The sequence below is a fragment of the Scyliorhinus torazame genome, chromosome 16, assembly GCF_047496885.1.
Source record: "Scyliorhinus torazame isolate Kashiwa2021f chromosome 16, sScyTor2.1, whole genome shotgun sequence".
NCBI lineage: Eukaryota > Metazoa > Chordata > Chondrichthyes > Carcharhiniformes > Scyliorhinidae > Scyliorhinus > Scyliorhinus torazame.
Window position 1 is genome coordinate 166,930,523 of NC_092722.1, and position 21,936 is coordinate 166,952,458.

At 45.7% G+C, this 21,936-nt stretch overlaps 1 protein-coding gene across 3 annotated transcripts in view; it reads right to left on the bottom strand.

Annotated features, from left to right (window-relative positions):
• The window catches only part of ccdc186 (coiled-coil domain-containing protein 186), a 161,884-nt gene that overhangs the window by 34,266 nt on the left and 105,682 nt on the right, over positions 1-21,936 (bottom strand). For 2 of the 3 annotated variants that reach the window (XM_072479442.1, XM_072479439.1), the window contains exons 10-14: positions 12,949-13,091; positions 11,623-11,878; positions 7,588-7,777; positions 6,734-6,829; positions 3,942-4,152 (exon numbers count right to left, since the gene is read on the bottom strand). In XM_072479442.1, coding sequence (XP_072335543.1) covers positions 3,942-4,152; positions 6,734-6,829; positions 7,588-7,777; positions 11,623-11,878; positions 12,949-13,091 — 896 coding nt within the window. The remainder of the gene's footprint in view (positions 1-3,941; positions 4,153-6,733; positions 6,830-7,587; positions 7,778-11,622; positions 11,879-12,948; positions 13,092-21,936) is intronic. The other variant, XM_072479440.1, reaches the window with a different exon arrangement.

Sequence of the window (21,936 nt, forward strand, 5' to 3'; positions counted from 1 at the left end):
AAGTCAGTAAGGTTTATCTACGCATGTTAGAAGCCACATATAGTCACACGCAGGGCCCTGTCCTTTGGGGGTAAAAGGGACATATCCAAACATTGCGTTTTATCAACTAAACAGAAGCTTAGGGAAGTTATTCCTGCTTCATTCCCCAGGGCAATATCTTGATCAGAGTCAACCTGCCCATTCTGAATTTGGACAAAACTGGGCAATTAACTGTTCCATGCTCCAATTGCCATGACAATGTTTCCACCAATCAAGAGCCCACATGCCAACCAATCAGCACTGTCTTCCCCTGCCGTATAAACCAATGTCCTCCATTATGGTGAAAAATTCTTGTGAGCTATCCTAAGTGCAAGAGACAACCTTTGATAGTATATCTTTTTTTCTAGCAATACTCACGTCCTGTACTACCAAATTTATCCCTGACTCCTGCCCATTAGCCTCCATTATATCACTCTGATTTCACATAGACCTCACTACCACTGTTCCCAGCTCCTTAAATGCAGCAATGCTGTTTGATAGCTTACCTGATGAGTAACAAATGAATCGTAACCTCCCTTTGTCTCAACAAAGGGATCGGGGTATGGGGAGAAGGCAGGAGAATGGGGGTGAAAAACATATCAGCCACGATTGGATGGCAGAGCAGACTTGATGGGCCCAATAGCCTACCTCTGTTCCTATGTCTTATGGTCTAACATTGGAAAGAGCAAAGCCATCATCTTTGGATATTGTCGTAATATTCTCTCTCGTCCCACCGACTCCATTCCTTGTCCTTGGAAGCTCTCACTTAAGCTTTACTGGACAATTTACAACCTTGGCATCCAGTTCCTTTCTTAGTCAAGTTTAAAACCCTGCATCCTACTTTCACTAGGCATCAGCCCGACACAGGCATGCTGCTGTTGAAACCCTAATGTATGCTTTCCGTAACCTACTTTTCCCTGGAACTTCCTTCCTGAAATGATTTACCTTTCCACGAACAAAACCCTTCTCAAAGCCAAACTCTTCATAAGCTTTCAGTCACAACTTCTACTCTCTCCTTCTTTGGCAAGCATTCATTTTCTTTACTGCTAACAATAAAGTGCCCTAAATGTATGAATGTTATTGTTCCCAAAGTGAACTAGAAATCCAGTTTGTGGATTTTAAAAATCTGTATACTTTTAATCTCTTCTCAATTTGGTCATACAAATTTTAAAACATGAAGATATAGAAAAAGAATGCATCGCTTCAAAACATTTACGTGCTGTAATTGCAATACCGTGATAGCTGCTGTTCAATCCCCAGTAGAATTATTTTTCCCTCAGTCAATGTTACTTTACAGTTAAAAATTGAAGCTTCATTCTCCCAGTGTCTGCGTGGGTCTTATATTCGCAACCCAAAAAGATGTACAGGGTAGGTGAATTGGCAACGCAAAATTGCCCCTTCATTGGAAAAAATAATTGTGTATTCTAAATTTAAAACAAATTGAAGCTTTATATAATTTTTTAAAATAATAGGTTCAAATGGACCTACCTTTATGTTTGAGAGTATTAGAACATAGAACATACAGTGCAGAAGGAGACCATTTGACCCATTGAGTCTGCACCGACCCACTTAAGCCTCACTTCCACCCTATCCCCGTAACCCAATAACTCCATCTAACATTTTTTGGACACAAAGGACAATTTAGCATGGCCAATCCATCAAACCTGCATGTCTTTGAACTGTGGGAGGAAACAGGAGAACCCGGAGGAAAGCCCACGCAGACACGGGAAGAGGCAAGGGGTGAGCAACCAACCTGCTCTCACAAGACTCATTGTGCATTTAAATATTGGAGTACTGCAGCCTTTGCAAATTTAACAGTGGTTGGCAAACGTTCCAAGTCTCGGGAAGCCGAAGAACTAAAGACAGACATGGACAGCTTTGCAAAGCTGAGTGTATATCGCTGACTTACCTGCAACTGTGGTCTGCTCCAGAGCGCTGGCTGCCCAACTGGAAACCAAGCCTGTCAATCAGGCTGATTTCCAGGTCAAGAATCCGTCAAATCAAAACAAGGCACGGCGTGGAGTCAAAACTCCATAGCATCCAGGGAAACCTGAATTTCTAGGTGTCCTGACAGAAATTGCGTAAGCCCCACCCAACCTACCCATCCATCACAACTCAACATAGAGATACAGGAGAACAAGGTATGTGAGTGAATAATAGAGAGCAAGGTAAATGCGCACAGGATTTATTATTTTTGGTTACAAAAAAGGTCGTAATGCACTGACGCACATTAAATATTCAAACCAGACATGAAGGGAATGAACTGAAACTTCCAAAATGCGATTGCACAGTTTTTAGTTGACAAATCATTTTTTATTGTCTTTAGCGTCAATGAGGCTCCAATTTACTCAATAATTCTACAATATCTGAACTGCCTACTGCTTCCATTTTTCCAAGCACCGGAAAGGAATCAAAATGGCCAATGAAAGAAAGGAATCCATTGAGCAATTCTTGCTGCAGCCACGCAAGTCAATAAAATCTAATTACCTGGCAGGAAACCACTACTCTCCATGATGGTTGCTTTAAAATAGCAAAATGGGCTAGAAGCTCCTAATAGCTCCCACGATTGGTATTGACAGTCTTAAATGAGATTAATCTTTTATTAAGTATATTGGGTGAATATTAACTATCAAATTGAGCGGATGGAGGCTGCTTCTTGCAGGGGCACCAGTTTGGTAGCCCTGGTTACGGCGCCTCTGCCGCTCCCGCCGGCGCGGTACTCCACCAGCCCTATAGTGGTAGCGGCTCTTCGGATCTGGGGCCAGTGGAGGAGGCATATAGGGGAAGTGAGAGCATCGGTGTGGACCCCAATCTGCGACAATCACCGATTTGCCCCGGGGAACATGGACGGTGGGTATCGACTGTGGCGGAGGGCGGGGATTGCGAGGGTGGGTGATCTGTTCTTGGAAGGGAGCTTCCCGAGCATGAGGGCGTTGGAGGAGCAGTTTGGGCTGGCGGGAGGGATTGACTTTAGATATTTGCGGGTGCGGGATTTCGGCTGGTGCCGTCCTTCCCACGCCTCCTGCCAAAAGGGAGGCAGGACAGAGTAGTATCGAGGAGAGAGGTAGGTGAGGGTAGAGTCTCAGATATTTACAAAGAACTAATGGGAGCAGAGGATACACAGACTGAGGACCTGAAGCTTAAGTGGGAAGAGGAGCTCGGGGGGGAGAGATGGAGGATGGTATTTGGGCATAAGCTCTGAGCAGAGTAAACACGACCGCAATATGCAGCAGGCTCAGTCTGATCCAGTTTAAGGTCGTGCACCGGGCCCACATGACGGTGGCCCAGATGAGTAAATTCTTCGGGCTGGAGGACAAGTGTGCCAGATGCGCCGGTCAGCCAGCTAATCACGTGCACATGTTCTGGTCGTGCCCTAAACTCAGGGGGTACTGGCAGGGATTCGCGGACATCATGTCCCGGGTTTTGAAAACTGGGGTGGTAATGAGTCCTGAGGTGGCAATCTTTGGGGTGTCGGAGGACCCCGGAGTCCAGGAGGAGGAGAAGGAGGCCGACGTCTTGGCCTTTGCTTCCCTGGTAGCCCGGCAACGAATACTGTAGGCATGGAGGGACTGAAAGCCCCCGAACACCAAAGCATGGCTATCGGACATGGCGAGCTTTCTCGGTCTAGAGAAAGTTAAGTTCGCCTTGAGAGATTCTCTATCGGGGTTCGCCCGGAGGTGGCAGCCATTCATTGACTTCTTCGCGGAGAATTAGCCGTCAGCAGGGGGGGGGCGCTAGGATAGAGTAGAGTAGGGGTTGGTTTAGGCAGGTCCATGCGAGAATGGAGTCGTGGTTTGTACTATGCGCTATTTGCTTTTTTTTGTACAGTACTATACAATGTCATTGTTTTATATGCCAAAAATACCTCAATAAAATAGTTTATTAAAAAAAAACTACCAAATTGGCCCCATAAATCAACTCACCTTGTTTTCTTTCGGATTTCATCCACCAACTGTTTAATATGATCCTCCATGAATTCAATTTTTTCATTTTTACGAGCATGTGCTTTTTGCAGCCGCACAATACGTTCTATCAGCACAGTCTTGTCCACTTCAGGGAAACTATCAGCTTGCACAGTACAGCCAGTATTCTCGGGAGATCGCTCTTCTTTATTGCATCGTGCATCGAGAGAACCTGGATTGTAATGCAAAGATGATTTCTGGAGTAAATAGAAAATAATGCATGTGCATTTACTCAAACAATGATGATTATATTCTCCTGGTCTCAGAAATGTGGTTTTAAAAAATATACATTTTGGAGGAGTTGTGTTTCATTGCGAGACATTCAATACATTCAGCAACTATGGGCAATTTCCAATCTGTGCCTGAGAAATAATTCAACACAATTTCATTCCAAAAATTATCTTCTCCCCAAATGGAGGATTAATTTGAACTTTCTCTACGTGGAGCACTTGGAAAAATAAGCATATTGGAGAAATTAGATTGTAGTAGTACTAAACCCGGAAGCTTGAACATAATGTTTCATCATGAGGAGCAGCACAACGGTTAGCACTGCTGTCTCTCACATCATGCGCTGCACAAATCTCACATCACAGCAACAATTGGGGATTCAGTATGTGAAGCAGCACAAAAAGTCCATCGAAGCTTTAACAAGGACTTCACCCTGTCAATTCTATATTTCAATCCATTCCACTAAGTTGAATAACTTGATAAACCGATAAGCCTGATAATCTACATCCCAGAGCATTTATGGAAGTGATTCTATAAACTCTAGAACAGTTCCTACAGATTGGAGAGAAGCTAATGTAACTCCACAATTTAAAAAGGGAAGTAGAGAGAATACAGGGAATTACAGATCAGTAAGCCAGACACGTCGATAATGGGGAACATCCTGCTTCACAGCTCCAGGGTCCCAGGTTTGATTCCCGGCTTGGGTCACTATCTGTGCGGAGTCTGTGCGGCTTTTGACAAAGTCCCGCATAAGAGATTGGCAAGTAGAATTAAAATGTATGGATTTGGGGTAGTGTATTGAGATGGATGGAAAACTGGTTGGCAGGCAGGAAACAAAGAGTAGGAATTAACAGATCTTTTTCACTGGCAGGCAGTGACTAGTGGGATACTGCAGGGATCAGTGCTGGGACTCCAGCTATTCACAATAATATATATTCACAATCTATATAAAAGATATATAAAAGAGGGAACAAAATGTAATATCTCCAAATTTGCAGATCACACCAAGTTGGGTGGGAGGGTGAACTGTGAGGAGAATGCAGAGATCCTTCAGAGTGATTTGGACAATTCGAGTGAGTGGGCAAATGAGTGGCAGATGCAGTATAATTTGGATAAATGTGAGGTTATCCACTTTGATAGTAAAACATGATGGCAGACTATTAACTGAATCATAAATTTGGCGAGGGGAATGTGCAATGAGACCTGGGTACCCTTGTACACCAGTCACTGAAGGGAAGCATGCAGGAGGGCAGGCGGTAAAGAAGGCAAATAGCGTGCTGGCCTTCGGAAGATGAGATGCTGTTCCTCCAGCATCTTCCCAATCTTTGGTTTCTGTGCATGATTTAAATCTTCATTTTACTTCCTAATTTAAACTCTGTCTCAATGAGGATTCTTCAGGAGGAACAGCATCTCATCTTCCGGTTAGCCTTCCGGTCTCAACATCGAAATCAACAACTTCAGTTAATTAGCTCTCCCCCACCTCGACCCCTTTGTTTTCATTCCATTTCATTTGAACTGTAAAAACCTTTTATTTATTTCTTGTCTTTGTTTATATATATTCCCCCCCCCCACACCGTTTCCCTCTATATCATCCCCCCTTTGCTTTCCCCTCCCCTCTTTCTCATTTTACCTCTCTCTCACCCACGTCCCCCCTCCCCCCACATCTACATCTGTCACACCTTACCCTCTGATCTTAATTTCTCTGCTGTTTGGCCTTTCACACTTTTTATTCTCTCTAGGGACTGCCATTAGCACTCTTTTCCCTTTGTTTCTGTGGCTATGACTCATCTTTCATTTCCTCACCCGACAGTATAAATATCTCCCACTTTCTATGCTTTTTAGCTTTGACAAAGGGTCATCTGGACTCAAAACGTTAGCTCTGTTCTCTCCTTACAGATGCTGCCAGACCTGCTGAGATTTTCCAACATTTTCTCTTTTGGTTTCAAATTCCAGCATCTGCAATCATTTGTTTTTATCGAGCACTCGTTGTTCACCTCACTTGAGAGCAGCCCACATTTTTTTCCACTGTGCAGAGACTGACACTAACTAACTCAGATCCGTTGCAGAACCATCTGCAGGCCCCGAGGAAGACAAGAAACAGTGATGCTCTTCATCCAGATTGAAGAATCCTTATTGAGACTGAGTTTAAATTATGAAGTAAAATTAAGATTTAAATCATGCACAGAAAGCAAAGATTGGGAAAGAGATAAAGGAGGGAAAGATTACACAACCAAAACAAGGTTTTAAAAAAAAGAAAGTTAACTGATTTTGTTTTAAATCTCCAACACCACGTGGACTTTTAGTGTGTTGAAGTACAACTTGGTATTATTGCAACATTTCACCTCAATTTCTGAACAAACCTTGAAAACTAGTTAGAGAAAAGCTGCTGCCTCCATTTTGATTTTCTGCCCCCAGTTTTTGAAGTCAACACTACCAACAAAAGCAGAAAGACCATATTGCTTTACCTATTTCTATAAAAAGACAATAATATTTGGCCTTTTAAATTAAAATAATGTGGTATTTACTTTTTCTTTTACCTGATGAACTTGAACGACTTCCCATGCTGCTCGCCTCTTTGCTGTCGTAGTTGCCATTTTCCATTTGCTCTAATCGCCGTCGCGCTGGAAAAAAACAATACGCTGTTAAAACTACGGGCGGGATTCTCCCAACGGGCGGCCAAATGCCGACGCCGGAGTAAAAACGGAACTCCGGCGTCGGCGCCCATTCCGGGACCCCATCCTGCGGCCCACAAGGGGCTAGGACCGCACTGGATCGGCCTACGCCGCTCCAGCTGCCGATCACGGCCTGAACCCGGCGCCGCAGGGTCCGCGCATGCGCAGTTGGGCCGGCGCCAACTAGCGCACGCGCAGTGGCCTTCTTCCCCGCGGCGGCCCTGACGCCAAATGGCGCAGGGCTACAGGAGCCGGCACGGAGGAAAGGAGGCCGGGGGCAGAGAGGCCGTCCCGCTGATCAGTGGGCCCCGATCGCGGGCCAGGCCACCCCCCGGGGTCGGACCCCCCCTCCCCCCGACCCTTCAACGCCGAGGTTGCGCCGGCTCAGAGGTCAGAGGATGTTAGAACGGTGCCGGCAGGACTCGGCTTTTTGTTGACGGCTGCTCGGCCCATCCGGGCCGGAGAATCGGCGCATACCCCGACCGGTGCCGTGCCGACCATGCCGGTGCCGATTCTCCGCACTGCAGAGAATTGCATCCCGGCGTCGGGGCACGATTTGCGCGGCCCCGCCCCAATTCTCCGACCCGGCGGGGGGGTTTGGAGAATTCCACCCTACATTTCTCAAATTCGGATTTAAAATTATACCAAAGGCGAAAATCTGATCACCTCAGGTGAACAAGTGTAGCACTTTTCTAATTCCCACCCACCTTGCTGAAGCTGTTTCGTGAGGTCCTTGATGTTAGTTGCTTTCTTTCGTTTCTGTGTGACAAGGTCATCTTTAAGCTCCTCCACTTGTAAAGTCAGCTTACTCACTTCCTTCTGTTCAGTGATCACCTCATTCTGCAGAGCTTTCACATCCTGCTGTCGCAGGTGTTGTTCTTTCTGCAATCTGTCCACCTGTACACAAACAAAAGCAAGTACCACGATATACTGAATGACATGGAGCTGCTTTTGGCAAAAAGTACACATTTCAATCATCAGTAGCAAAATAACTAGTCAGGTTTCAGATCATAGCTAGTATTTTACCTTCATGCACATTGGTATATTGAAAGAAAATCTTTTGAACCTAACCTGCATCAAACAATGGAAGTAACAATTCACTGACAAGTACATACAGTAGAGACCTTTTCAGTAACAGTATTATTTTTTTTAATCAGAGTAATTTTCATCTTCCATATACAGTTTTGAGACATTTAACTTTTTGATATTCATTTTCGTTTAATAATAACCAATTACCACAGTATTATATTTACAATTAGATCTTTAAATTAATTACAGTTATAAGTAGATTTCACTTCCAGCAAATTTGTGGGAAAGATTTATACCCAAGGGAAGAGACATTAGCCTAAGAATATGGAATTATGCCTTTGGATTGGAAAACAGCAAATAATTAGAAGAGGTGCCCTTATGATATGGGTTGCTAGGTAGGAGACAGTAAGGATAAGTGGTTCATTGTCATGGTGGGATATGACAAGTGGTGCTCCCCACCTGTCTGCACTGGGGACTCAGCTTCTCACCATTGAATGACGCACTACAAGGGCCATTCGCCCCATCGAGCCTCTGCCAGCTCTTTGAAAGAACAATCTAATTAGTTCCACTTACTGCTTACTCCTTAGCTCTGCAAATCTGAACCGCATTATTTGAATATGCTTCCACCCCCCTTACAGAATGAGTATTTCAGATCTTAACTTGCCCATACGTTTTCTTCACTCATCATGTTGCCTCAGATTCTTGTACCGATTTCCTTAAATCTGTATCCTCTGGTTATTGATGTCTGCCATTGGAAATAGTTACTCCTTATTTACTTTGGCCTTCATAAGTTTAAACTCCTCTTTCAAAGCCCCCTTTAACCATCTCTGCTCCAAGTCTGTCTTCATAAGTGAAGTCTTTCATTTCCAGTATGATTCCAGTCCATCTCCTCTCTAAGTGTGGCACTCAGAATTGGCAACACGACTGTATGCTTTATAAACAATTGGAATTACTCTATTGCTTTTTTACTCCTCTACTGATGAAGCAAATGATCCTGCATGCCTTTTTAACGGTTATCTCAACTTGTCCTCCAACGTTAGAGATTTGTATACTAACACTCACCAATCTCTCCATTCTGACAACAACTTCAAAATTCTATCATTTAGTTCATAATAATAATCTTTATTGTCACAAGTAGGCTTGCATTAACACTGCACTGAAGCTACTGTGAAAATCCCCTAGTCACCACACTCTGGCACCTGTTTGGATAGGAGAGAGAATTCAGAATGTCCAAATTACCTAACAGCACGTCTTTTGGGGCTTGTGGGAGGAAACGGAGAAAACCCACGGAGAACGTGCAGACTCCGCACAGACAGTAACCCAAGCCAAGAGTCGAACCTGGGACCCCGGCGCTGTGAAAAAACAGTGCTAACTAACCACTATGTTTCCGTGCCGCTTGCAATTACTTCGATGAATTCCTTCCTACCAAAATATAGAGTCAGAATTCTCTGGATTACATTTCACCTGCTATCCATCTGTCCATTTCACCAGTCTATGTTCTCCTGGAGTCTGTGACTATTTTCCTCTCAGTTTATTGCATTTCCAAGTTTCCTATCATCTACAAACTTTGAAATTATGCCCCACATAGCCAAATATCATAAAGAGCAGTGGCCTGAGAATCCGCCTGAGGCTTCACCATATGAGCTGTAAAATTGAGTTAAAATGTTTTATATGCGAGCGTGCATATTACACAAATTTGGGAGGCAGCAAGTTGTGTGGATAAGGGCAGGAAGTCACAAAATGACACAGACTAAGCGAATAAGTGAAACTCTGCCAGAGAGAGTCCAATGTGGACAAATGTGAAGTCACCCCCTTTCCATCGGGATTAACATATCTTGATAATATGACAGATGAGGAGCAGAGATTTAGTTTATCTATGTGCACATAGGTATCTATAGCAGCACAACAAAAACTTAGAGTTCATGTACAAAATATATTAAGTCAATTATTAATCTGAGAGACAGATGTTTGTTAACAAAAAGATATTAAGGGATGTGGGAATTATTGAATTTTGTTATAGGTCAACCATGGTTTCAGAATGGCAGGACAGGCTCGAGGAGTCAAGTAGCTGACTTTTATTTTGACAAGATGTGGAGATGCCGGCGTTGGACTGGGTTGAACACAGTAAGAAGTCTTACAACACCAGTTTAAAGTCAAATAGGTTTGTTTCAAACACTAGCTTTCGGAGCACTGCTCCTTCCTCAGGTGAACTTTATTTTGACAAAGCTTTGACAAAGAGTCATGACAAAGAGTCATCCTGACTCAAAATGTTAGCTCCCTTCTCTCTCCACAGATGCTGTCTGACCTGCTTCAATTGTCCAGTATTTTCTGTTTTTACTTCAGATTCCAGCATCCAAAGTAATTTGCTTTTATCTTAACCTACTTTATTCCTATGCTGAATTTAGAAGGTTAAGGCAAGTGATCAAATTAAAGTATATAAAGTGAGTAAAGCTTTGATGGAGCAGGTACAAAGAAACTATTTCCTCTCGTGCGAGAAATACAGACAACCAAAGGACACCATCTTAAACTTCGGGTTAGGCCATTTAGGATTTAAAACAGGAAATACCTTTTCAACCAAATGGTAGTCAAAATCTGGAACTTACCAACCACCATCCCACACCCTCCCTCCAAAAATAACGATTCTGAATGCTGGGTCAATTGAAATTTGCAAGGCTGAGAATGCTGGTGACTGCTGTTGCTATGGAAAACCATTCCACATTTAAATTCTGTATCAGTATTTTAAAATCTAGCTCAGATACAGTAAAGCATCTCCTAACTTGATCCGACAATGAGCCTTCACCTCAGTAAAGTGCCTCATATGCTGCACCAGCGAAGCAGATCAACACCAATTTAATTTTAAAATATGCTTGATTACTTTGAATTACGCTGTCACAAAAGGCACACTTCGGCGTTTTATTTTAATGTAGTCTTGTGTCCAGTATAAAGTAGAATAAACCGTTCTAAAGATCTACCATGTGGCTAAATAATCCTTTCAAAACCTAACTAAATTCCCTTTTATCATATTTGCAAATAATGAGCATATTTGCCCCACATTTCTCAAGTATCTGTATCCGACATCTTAAAAGTGCATGATTGAAGTTTAGGATCAAGTCCATTGCCTGCCTTCCCCTTATCGGAAATAGCCAGTACATCTCTACTAATACATAAGACAATAAAAATACCATGACTCTTAACTATTCACATATAAATGCACAATACTCCACAGATCTTCAGTCAACACTCGCTGTAGGTCAAATCCCCTTAGCCACAAAGCTGAGAGAAGAATGAAAACATACTACTGTATTCCAATGGGATTTTGTTACTAAAAATATAGTTCAAAGTTTCCATGAGGGCTTAATGGAAGACCAGAGGTTACTAATTCCCACTAGAAAATAATGCTCGGTTAATTCAAAGCAAAAGAGGCATGGATGTGGGAAGACAGGAAAAAAACCTCAGAAGATGTTGTCAACATTACACCAAGTTTCTTTTTGTTTAAAAGGAGATGTAGAAATTTCCAATTGCAATACACATAGCACACAAGCTGCTCAAACGTTAACATTCCATATTGATTCAATGCTTCTTATAATTAATTAGTATTTCACTGCTCAACGATGCAGACTTTTTCAAATGAAGACAGCACTCACAGGGTTAAGGAAAAAAATTCCTGAAGCTTCATTATCCAGAAGTTCTCCCCGTGTTTACTACATTCTTACCAGTTCAACATTCGTGTGTCCCAACTCTTCAAGTTGCGCACTCAGCTCCCGCTCATGAATATTTAGTTTGTCGAGCTGTGTCTGCAGTGTGTTATTCTCAGACTGAAGCTGTGCATTTTTGCTGGTCAGTTTCTCCGTAAACAGAAGCAACTCAGATTCTTTTTTGCGACTCCCTTCAATGTCTTCCTGCAGATCTGTAATGAGTGCGTTCAGGCTGTCAACCTCCTCCTTCAGTGATTGAATCTCATGTTCGCTCCTATGAAGAAATCACATTGGATTATGTTTCTGTCCTGGTTGGCACTTGAAGAAAATGTATGCTTTTAAAAATTAAATCTTGCCTGCTGATTTCAACACTAGAATACTATAAATCAGAATATAGCAATGCACTGAAGAAAAATTATAAAACATTTTCTACAGAATCAGATTGTTATACAAATATACAATATTGTCAAGTGAGCAGAAATTTGACAACTGGTTTATTTGTCCATATTTTGAGACTCCTATTCCATGGATAAGAAACACCCTGATGGTCATATGAACTTACAAATAAATGACAGGCGCGAAAAGACCCGAGGGACAGGGACCCATATTCATGATCCCTGGAACATCATGACGAGGCGCTGTATTCCCACATCATAACAATAACCTTTATTGTCACAAGTAGGCTTACATTGCAATGAATTACAGTGAAAAGTCCCTAGTTGCCACATTCCGGCGCCTGTTCGGGTACACAGAGGGAGAAATCAGATTGTCCAAGTTACCTAACAACACGTCATTCGGGCTAGTGGGAGGAAACTGGAGCACCTGGAGGAAACCCACGCAGACACAGGGAGAACGTGCAGACTCCGCACAGACAGTGGCCCAGCCAGGAATCGTACCTGGGACCCTGGCACAGTGAAGCCACAGTGCTAACTGCTGTGCTACCGTGCCGTCCAGTCATTTCCCGGGAAGGTTAAGGAAAAAGTAAGAAAAAATCCAAGACTAATAAGGGGGACGCAAAAAAAAAAACTCTTCTGGAAAACTTGTTGCCCACTTCCTCAGGCAATCAAAATCAATACAGCAGAACTCAGACCATGCATATGCTAACGAGTAACTTGGCATATAAATTAAACTATCATACCTCATAATAATAATCGCTTATTGTCACAAGTGGGCTTCAATGAAGTTGCTGTGAAAAGCCCCTAGTCGCCACATTCCAGCGCCTGTTCGGGGAGGCCGGTACGGGAATTGAACCCGCGCTGCTGGCCTTGTTCTGCATTACAAGCCAGCTGTTTAGTCCACTGTGCTATACCAGCCCCTTAACTAACAATGCCGCCTCGTCTTTACCTTTCAAGCTGCTCTTGCAAGTGTTTTACTGTCTTTACTTGTTCGTGCAAAGACTGGCATTCGGTTTTCTGTCGGTTAATAATTTCTTTATATTTTGACAGTTCATCTTCAGTCCTCAAACGTTCATCCTCAAGACATTTTACCTTAGTGAGGAATGGAATACAAGATTATTTTTTAAGAATTGAAGGCATAAAAATAACCCAAGTTGCAAGAATGTTAATAATGAGCAGCCAGCGCCCAGGCTGGTTTTGAATCTAATAAAGGGACACATGAGCCAAATAGAATGTTCCCTATGGCTGTCCCGGTTTTTCCTCAGCAAAATATATTTTTAACAAGTCGAAGGAAGCGGTTATATGGCACTTAGAAAGTCACATGATTAGTCAGAGTCAACTTAGTTTTATAAAAGGGAATTTGCAAGACTGGAGTGCGGAGGTGGCGAGAAGGAGGGCGAGCTTTAATCGGGCCAAGGCGGTGCTTCACAAAAAGAAGATAAAATTCGGAATGCTGCAGCCGGCAAGACTGTGGGTCACATATCAAGGAAGGCACCACTACGTTGAGACGGCGGATGAGGCGTGGACTTTTATCGTGGAAGAAAAATTGGAATGAGCAGGTTATTAAAAAAAAAAGAACGTTTGAAACAAAGTGGTGGGGCGAGTATGGGGGGCGAAGAGGGGGGTAGAAAGGGGGGAAAGAGGAGTTTTATGTTATTAATCCTGCGATGTGGTAACTTTTCTCTCTTCCACAGGTGGTGGTGGGGGGAGGAAAGGAGGTGGAAGAGATGGGGCGTTGGCCATTGGGGGCGGGGCCAAGGGGGAAGCGCGGGCTCGGTTCCCGCGCTATGATAATCATGGCGGGAATAGGGAAGCAGGAAGGAGGGGGCGTCGCACGGTGCGAGCCGAGGTCACGGGGGGAAGCCGAGGTCGGCCAGAGTTTGCTGACTTCTGGGAGCAACATGGGGGGTGTAACTACGCTAGTGGGGGATCTAGCGGGGGGGGGTGGGAGGGGGGAATTATTGGGCTGCTGCTGGGGAGAGGGGGGAGCTGGTATGGGGTGGGATGGGCGGGGGGGGCACCGCCTGGGGGGGGGGGACACAGCTGCGTGGGAACCGGGTGAGGAGCTGGAAAAAGGGGATGGCTAATCGACAAGGGGGGGGGTAAAAAGCCCCCCAACCCGGCTGATCACGTGGAACGTGAGAGGGCTGAACGGGCCGATAAAGAGGGCACGGGTACTCGCACACCTTAAGAAACTTAAGGCAGACGTGGTTATGTTACAGGAAACGCACTTGAAACTGATAGACCAGGTGAGACTACGCAAAGGTTGGGTGGGGCAGGTGTTCCATTCGGGGCTAGATGCAAAAAACAGGGGGGTGGCTATATTAGTGGGGAAGCGGGTAATGTTTGAGGCAAAGACTATAGTGGCGGATAGCGGGGGCAGATACGTGATGGTGAGTGGTAAACTACTGGGGGAGACTGTGGTTTTGGTAAACGTATATGCCCCGAACTGGGATGATGCCAATTTTATGATGCGTATGCTAGGACGCATCCCGGACCTAGAGGTGGGAAAGTTGGTAATGGGGGGAGATTTCAATACGGTGTTGGAACCAGGGCTGGACAGGTCGAGGTCCAGGACTGGAAGGAGGCCAGCAGCAGCCAAGGTGCTTAAAGATTTTATGGAGCAGATGGGAGGAGTAGACCCGTGGAGATTTAGCAGACCTAGGAGTAAGGAGTTTTCGTTTTTCTCCTATGTCCACAAAGTCTATTCGCGAATAGACTTTTTTGTTTTGGGAAGGGCGTTGATCCCGAAGGTGAGGGGAACGGAGTATACGGCTATAGCCATTTCGGATCACGCTCCACATTGGGTGGACTTGGAGATAGGGGAGGAAACAGAAGGGCGCCCACCCTGGAGAATGGACATGGGACTAATGGCAGATGAGGGGGTGTGTCTAAGGGTGAGGGGGTGCATTGAAAAGTACTTGGAACTCAATGATAATGGGGAGGTCCAGGTGGGAGGGGTCTGGGAGGCGCTGAAGGCAGTGGTTAGAGGGGAGCTGATATCAATAAGGGCACATAAAGGAAAGCAGGAGAGTAGGGAACGGGAGCGGTTGCTGCAAGAACTTCTGAGGGTGGACAGGCAATATGCGGAGGCACCGGAGGAGGGACTGTACAGGGAAAGGCAAAGGCTACATGTAGAATTTGACTTGCTGACAACGGGTACTGCAGAGGCACAATGGAGGAAGGCACAGGGTGTACAGTACGAATATGGGGAGAAGGCGAGCAGGTTGCTGGCCCACCAATTGAGGAAAAGGGGAGCAGCGAGGGAAATAGGGGGAGTGAGGGATGAGGAAGGAGAGATGGAGCGGGGCGCGGAGAGAGTGAATGGAGTGTTCAAGGCATTTTATAAAAAATTATACGAAGCTCAACCCCCGGATGGGAGGGAGAGAATGATGGGCTTTATGGACCGGCTGGAATTTCCCAAGGTGGAGGAGCAGGAAAGGGTGGGACTGGGAGCACAGATTGAAATAGAGGAAGTAGTGAAAGGAATTAGGAGCATGCAGGCGGGGAAGGCTCCGGGACCGGATGGATTCCCAGTTGAATTTTACAGGAAATATGTGGACTTGCTCGCCCCGCTACTGATGAGGACCTTTAATGAGGCAAAGGAAAGGGGACAGCTGCCCCCGACTATGTCTGAGGCAACGATATCACTTCTCCTAAAGAAGGAAAAGGACCCGCTGCAATGCGGGTCCTATAGACCTATTTCCCTCCTAAATGTAGACGCTAAGATTCTGGCCAAGGTAATGGCAATGAGGATAGAGGATTGTGTCCCGAGGGTGGTCCATGAGGACCAAACTGGGTTTATGAAGGGGAGACAGCTGAATACGAATATACGGAGGCTGCTAGGGGTAATGATGATGCCCCCACCAGAGGGGGAAGCAGAGATAGTGGTGGCGATGGATGCCGAGAAAGCATTTGATAGAGTGGAGTGGGATTATTTGTGGGAGGTGCTGAGGAGATTTGGTTTTGGAGATGAGTATGTTGGATGGGTGCAGCTGTTGTATAGGGCCCCAGTGGCGAGTGTGGTCACGAATGGATGGGGATCTGCATACTTTCGGCTCCATAGAGGGTCAAGGCAGGGATGCCCTCTGTCCCCATTACTGTTTGCACTGGCGATTGAGCCCCTGGCAATAGCATTGAGGGGTTCCAAGAAGTGGAGGGGAATACTTAGAGGAGGAGAAGAACACCGGGTATCTCTGTAAGCGGATGATTTGTTGTTATATGTAGCGGACCCGGCGGAGGGGATGCCAGAGATAATGCGGACACTTCGGGAGTTTGGAGAATTCTCAGGATATAAACTGAACATGGGGAAAAGTGAGTTGTTTGTGGTGCATCCAGGAGAGCAGAGCAGAGAAATAGAGGACTTTCCGCTGAGGAAGGTAACAAGGGACTTTCGTTACTTGGGGATCCAGATAGCCAAGAATTGGGGTACATTGCATAGGTTAAATTTAACGCGATTGGTGGAACAAATGGAGGAGGACTTTAAGAGATGGGACATGGTATCCCTGTCACTGGCAGGGAGGGTGCAGGCGGTTAAAATGGTAGTCCTCCCGAGATTCCTCTTTGTGTTTCAGTGCCTCCCGGTGGTGATCACGAAGGCTTTTTTCAAACGGATCGAAAAGAGTATCATGAGTTTTGTGTGGGCCGGGAAGACCCCGAGAGTGAGGAAGGGATTCTTACAGCGTAGTAGGGATAGGGGGGGGCTGGCACTACCGAGCCTAAGTGAGTACTACTGGGCCGTCAATATCTCAATGGTGAGTAAGTGGATGGGAGAAGAGGAGGGAGCGGCGTGGAAGAGATTGGAGAGGGCGTCCTGTAGGGGGACTAGCCTACAAGCTATGGTGACGGCCCCATTGCCGTTCTCACCGAAGAAATACACCACAAGCCCGGTGGTGGTGGCGACTTTGAAAATTTGGGGACAGTGGAGACGGCATAGGGGAAAGATGGGAGCCTTGGTGGGGTCCCCGATAAGAAATAACCAGAGGTTTGCCCCGGGGAGAATGGATGGGGGATTTGGAATATGGCAAAGAGCAGGAGTAACGCAACTGAAAGATCTGTTTGTGGATGGGAAGTTCGCAAGTCTGGGAGCGCTGACCGAGAAATATGGGTTGCCCCAAGGGAATGCATTCCGGTATATGCAACTGAGGGCTTTTGCGAGGCAGCAGGTGAGGGAATTCCCGCAGCTCCCGACGCATGAGGTACAGGACAGAGTAATCTCAAAGACATGGGTGGGGGACGGTAAGGTGTCAGATATATATAGGGAAATGAGGGACGAAGGGGAGATTATGGTAGATGAGCTGAAAGGGAAATGGGAAGAAGAGCTGGGGGTGGAGATTGAGGAGGGGCTGTGGGCTGATGCCCTAAGTAGGGTAAACTCATCGTCCTCGTGTGCCAGGCTAAGCCTGATTCAATTTAAGGTGTTACACAGGGCGCATATGACTGGAGCACGGCTCAGTAAATTTTTTGGGGTAGAGGATAGGTGTGCGAGATGCTCGAGAAGCCCAGCGAATCACACCCACATGTTCTGGTCATGTCCGGCACTACAGGGGTTCTGGGTGGGGGTGACAAAGGTGCTTTCGAAAGTAGTGGGGGTCCAGGTCGAACCAAGTTCGGGGTTGGCTATATTTGGGGTTGCAGAAGAGCCGGGAGTGCAGGAGGCGAAAGAGGCCGATGTTTTGGCCTTTGCGTCCCTAGTAGCCCGGCGCAGGATACTGTTGATGTGGAAGGAAGCCAAGCCCCCGGGGGTGGAGACCTGGATAAATGACATGGCAGGGTTTATAAAGCTGGAACGGATTAAGTTCGTTCTAAGGGGATCGGCTCAAGGGTTCACCAGGCGGTGGCAACCGTTCGTCGAATACCTCACAGAAAGATAGAGGGAATGGAAAAGAAGAAGGCAGCAGCAGCAGCTCGGGGGGGGGGGGAGGAACCAGAAGGAGTCTCAGGGTTATTAACATATATGTATAATATGTATAGGTCATTGCTATAAATAATTGTATATTGAACTGTTAAATCATATTTTTGGAGAGTGTTTATCTGAGACAAGACAGTTGCCATTTAGTTTTAGTTTTCGTTGTTGTTATGTATTATTTATTCTTTGTTTATAAAACAGGTCATTGTTATTTATACTGTTATATTATTGTGTAAAGGATACACAATGTACTGTGACGGTTGACCAAAAATTTTCAATAAAATATTTTTTTTAAAAATAAATAAAAGGGAATTTGTGTTTGACAAATCCATAAATTTGAAAATGTAATTAACAGGGCAGATAAAAGGGAACAATTGAATAGCACAGAACTCCTCCAGTGCAGAAGGAGGCCAGTCGACCCATCGAGTCTGCACCAGCCCTCTGAAAGAGCACTCTACCTAGGCCCATTCTCCACCCTATACCTGTAATCCCATCTAACCTGCACATCTTTGGACTGTGGGAGGAAACCTGAGCACCTGGAGGAAACCCACGCAGAGATGGGGAGAACATGCAAATTCCACAGTCACCCAAGGCCGGAATTGAACCCGGGTCCCTGGCATGGAGGTAGTAGTACTAACGACTCCAAATACTAGCCAAGGTCATCCCCACACCCCCACTACTTGCCTTCAAACAACCGCGCAACCTCAAACAAACCATTGTTTGCAGCAAACTACCCAGCCTTCAGAACAGCGACCACGACACCACACAACCCTGCCATGGCAATCTCTGCAAGACGTGCCAGATCATCGACATGGATACCACCATTACACGTGAGAACACCACCCACCAGGTACGCGGTACATACTCATGCGACTCGGCCAAAGTTGTCTACCTCATACGCTGCAGGAAAGGATGTCCCGAAGCTTGGTACATTGGCGTGACTATGCAGATGCTGCGACAACAAATGAACGAACATCGCACGACAATCACCAGGCAGGAATGTTCCCTTCCAGTCTGGGAACACTTCAGCAGTCAAGGGCATTCAGCCTCTGATCTCCGGGTAAGCGTTCTCCAAGGCGGCCTTCAGGACGCGCGACAACGCAGAATCGCCGAGCAGAAACTTATAGCCAAGTTCCACACACGAGTGCGGCCTCAACTGGGACCTGGGATTCATGTCGCATTACATCATCCCCCACCATCTGGCCTGGGCTTGCGAAATCCTACCAACTGTCCTGGCTTGAGACAATTCACACCTCTTTAACCCGAGGATACCCCTATCTCTGGATCTGTAAAGACTTAATTACCTGCAAATGCTTGCATTCTAAGCATTGTCTTGCATCTTTCAATTTGTCTATATATATGTTTCTGAAACATACCTCTTCATTCACCTGAGGAAGGAGCAGTGCTCCGAAAGCTGGTGTTTGAAACAAACCTGTTGGACTTTAACCTGGTGTGGTAAGACTTTTTACGATACAAAGCTAGGTGGGGAAAGTAAACTCGAAGGACAAAGTATCTGGAAAGGGGTCTAGACATGCATGAGTCAGCAAGAACGTGGAGAATAATGTGCAAAAGCACATGGTTATTCATTTTAATAGGTGGAATGAAATTCAGCATATTTTTAATGGTGCAAGACTTGCCTTTCTATCTTTTCTGAATGCAGTTAGCAGCCAGAAGTGTGGTCACTGTTGTGATGTCAGAAATGAAGTTGTCAATTAGCATCCAGCAAGCGCCCAACAAAAGCAATACAATGTCCAGATAGTCCGTTTCAGTGATGTTTATTAAGGGATAAATATTGAACAGGACACCAGAGATAAATCGGTCTTATGGCACAGTGAGTAGCATCCTGGCATTTGAGCCAGAAGCTCTGGGTTTGGGTCCCACCCCAGGACTTGATGGCCGAGGAAGGTGCATTCATAACGCAGCCAACAGGTTGAGTATCAAGCTGCAAAATCGTTCCAACATGCTAATGACAGGTGGTAAGAGCAGGAGACACTCAGTTATGCTTGGCGTGGAGTGGCACTCCAGCTACAAACCTGTTCCAGGAAAGTTCAACTCCCCGTGCAAGAGCCGGCACCTCTGACAATGGTGCATTTTCTCTGTACTGCACCAGAGTGCCACCCTTGATTTTTGAACTATAACCGAGAGAGGGTGCCACCATCTGAGCCATAGGAGAATTAGTAAGTATTGGTGATCAGTGGGATTTGGATTTTCTTGTGCATGAAACAAAGTCAACATGCAGGAAAGCAATTAGAGAGGCAATGGCATGTTGGTGTTATTGTAAGGGTTTGGAGTACAATAGTAAGGCAGTCTTGTTGCAATTGTAGTGAGACTAGATCAGGGGCACTCTGTCGAGTTTTGTTTCCCATACCCCCAAAAAAAGGACATAGTTACCTTAAGAGGTGGTTCACTGATTGTTTATGAAATTGATTTTGGGGATAACAGGGTTGTCCTGTGTAGAGAGGTAGAGTAGAATGGGCCGATGCCTTTCGCAGTTAAAGAGGTGATCTCATTGAAATTGAAAGATTCTGAAGTGGTGTGACAGGGTAACTACTGAGAGGCTGTTTTCCTTGTCTGCAGCGTTTAGACCATGGGCATATGGATCTCAAGACAACATGGCTGTCATTAATGGCTGAGATAAGGATAGATTTCTTCACTCAAGATGGTTGTGAAATTTTGGATTCTCTTCGTCAGAGTGGTGTGGATGTTCAGGTATATTAATGGCTGCATCTGATGGATTTCTGGATTCGAAAGGGAATCAAAGGAATCAGCAGAAAATTGGAGGTTTTTATGTTTTTTTTTCACAGAATATGGGGATCGTTGGATAGACCAGCAATTGCATCCGTAATTGCCTCCCGAGAAGTTGGTGGTGAACCTCCTTCTTGATCTGGTACAATTGGGTAGGTGCACCAACAGTGCTGCTAGGAAGGGGGCTTCAGGATTTTGTCCCAGCAACAGCGAAGGAACAGTGATATAGGGTGGAATTGTTCGCATAATTTGTCAGTATACGACTCTGACTGAAAACTGGCGTGTCGCTCTTCAGATGCACTCCTGACCTTGAGTCACTTGGACGGAAAACAAAACCATCACACCATCAGTATGGCAGAGCATGGCCTGTTAGAGCCGACAAGACCGTCTCCACAGATAGGTTCCATCCCCATTCCCTCACACCCATGCCAGGTTGTTCTCCTCACTGCCTTCTCCCAAGTCCCCGCCATTCAATTGACTCACGTTTGCCCCCCCCCCCCCCCTCTTGCCCACTCCATTTGGACTCCTCCAGGGCCCACCCCTTGCAATGGTTAGCAGTACCAGGGCAGTGCACAGGCATGTCTCTTTCCCCCCCAGGGCTATACCTACCTTGGTGCCCCTGGCAGGGTCCCCTTGACTGCTTCACATTCTTAAATAGCTGTTGTGAACTCCACTGATGTCACGTCGGCGAGGTCTCAATATTTAGTGAGCAGGGGCACATATGGCAAGGAAGTCCTTTAATCATATTTAAATATAGTGACATTTATTAAAATGAAGTTCCCGCTCACTCAATACATCACCGGAGAGAGGCAGGGATTATCGGGAAACGGGATCTCAGTGTAAACACTGGGTGGCTACAAGAGCAGGTCAGAGACGAGGAATTCTGCAGAGAGTAACTCGCCACCTAGAATCTAGTTCCCGACTTTCACGGTATTATCTATATTCAAGGGCGGCTGGATATCGCATTTGAGGAGAATGGGATCAAAGGCTATGGGGAGAAAACAGGATTAGGCTATTGAGTTGGATGATCAGCCATGATCTTGATGAATAGCAGAGCAGGCTCGAAGGGCCAAAAGGCCTCCTCCTGCTCCTAACTTCTATGTATCTATGTATTATGCGCCTGTGTCGGCATTCTTGCTGATGGCGGCGAGTGTGTGAAATAGTCCCCATAGTTCCAAGTCAGGATGGTGTGTGGTTCAGAGAGGAACTTGCAGGTGGTGGTGCTCCCATGCATCTGCTGTCTTTGGAGGTCGCAGGTTTGGAAGGTGCTGACGAAGGGGGCTT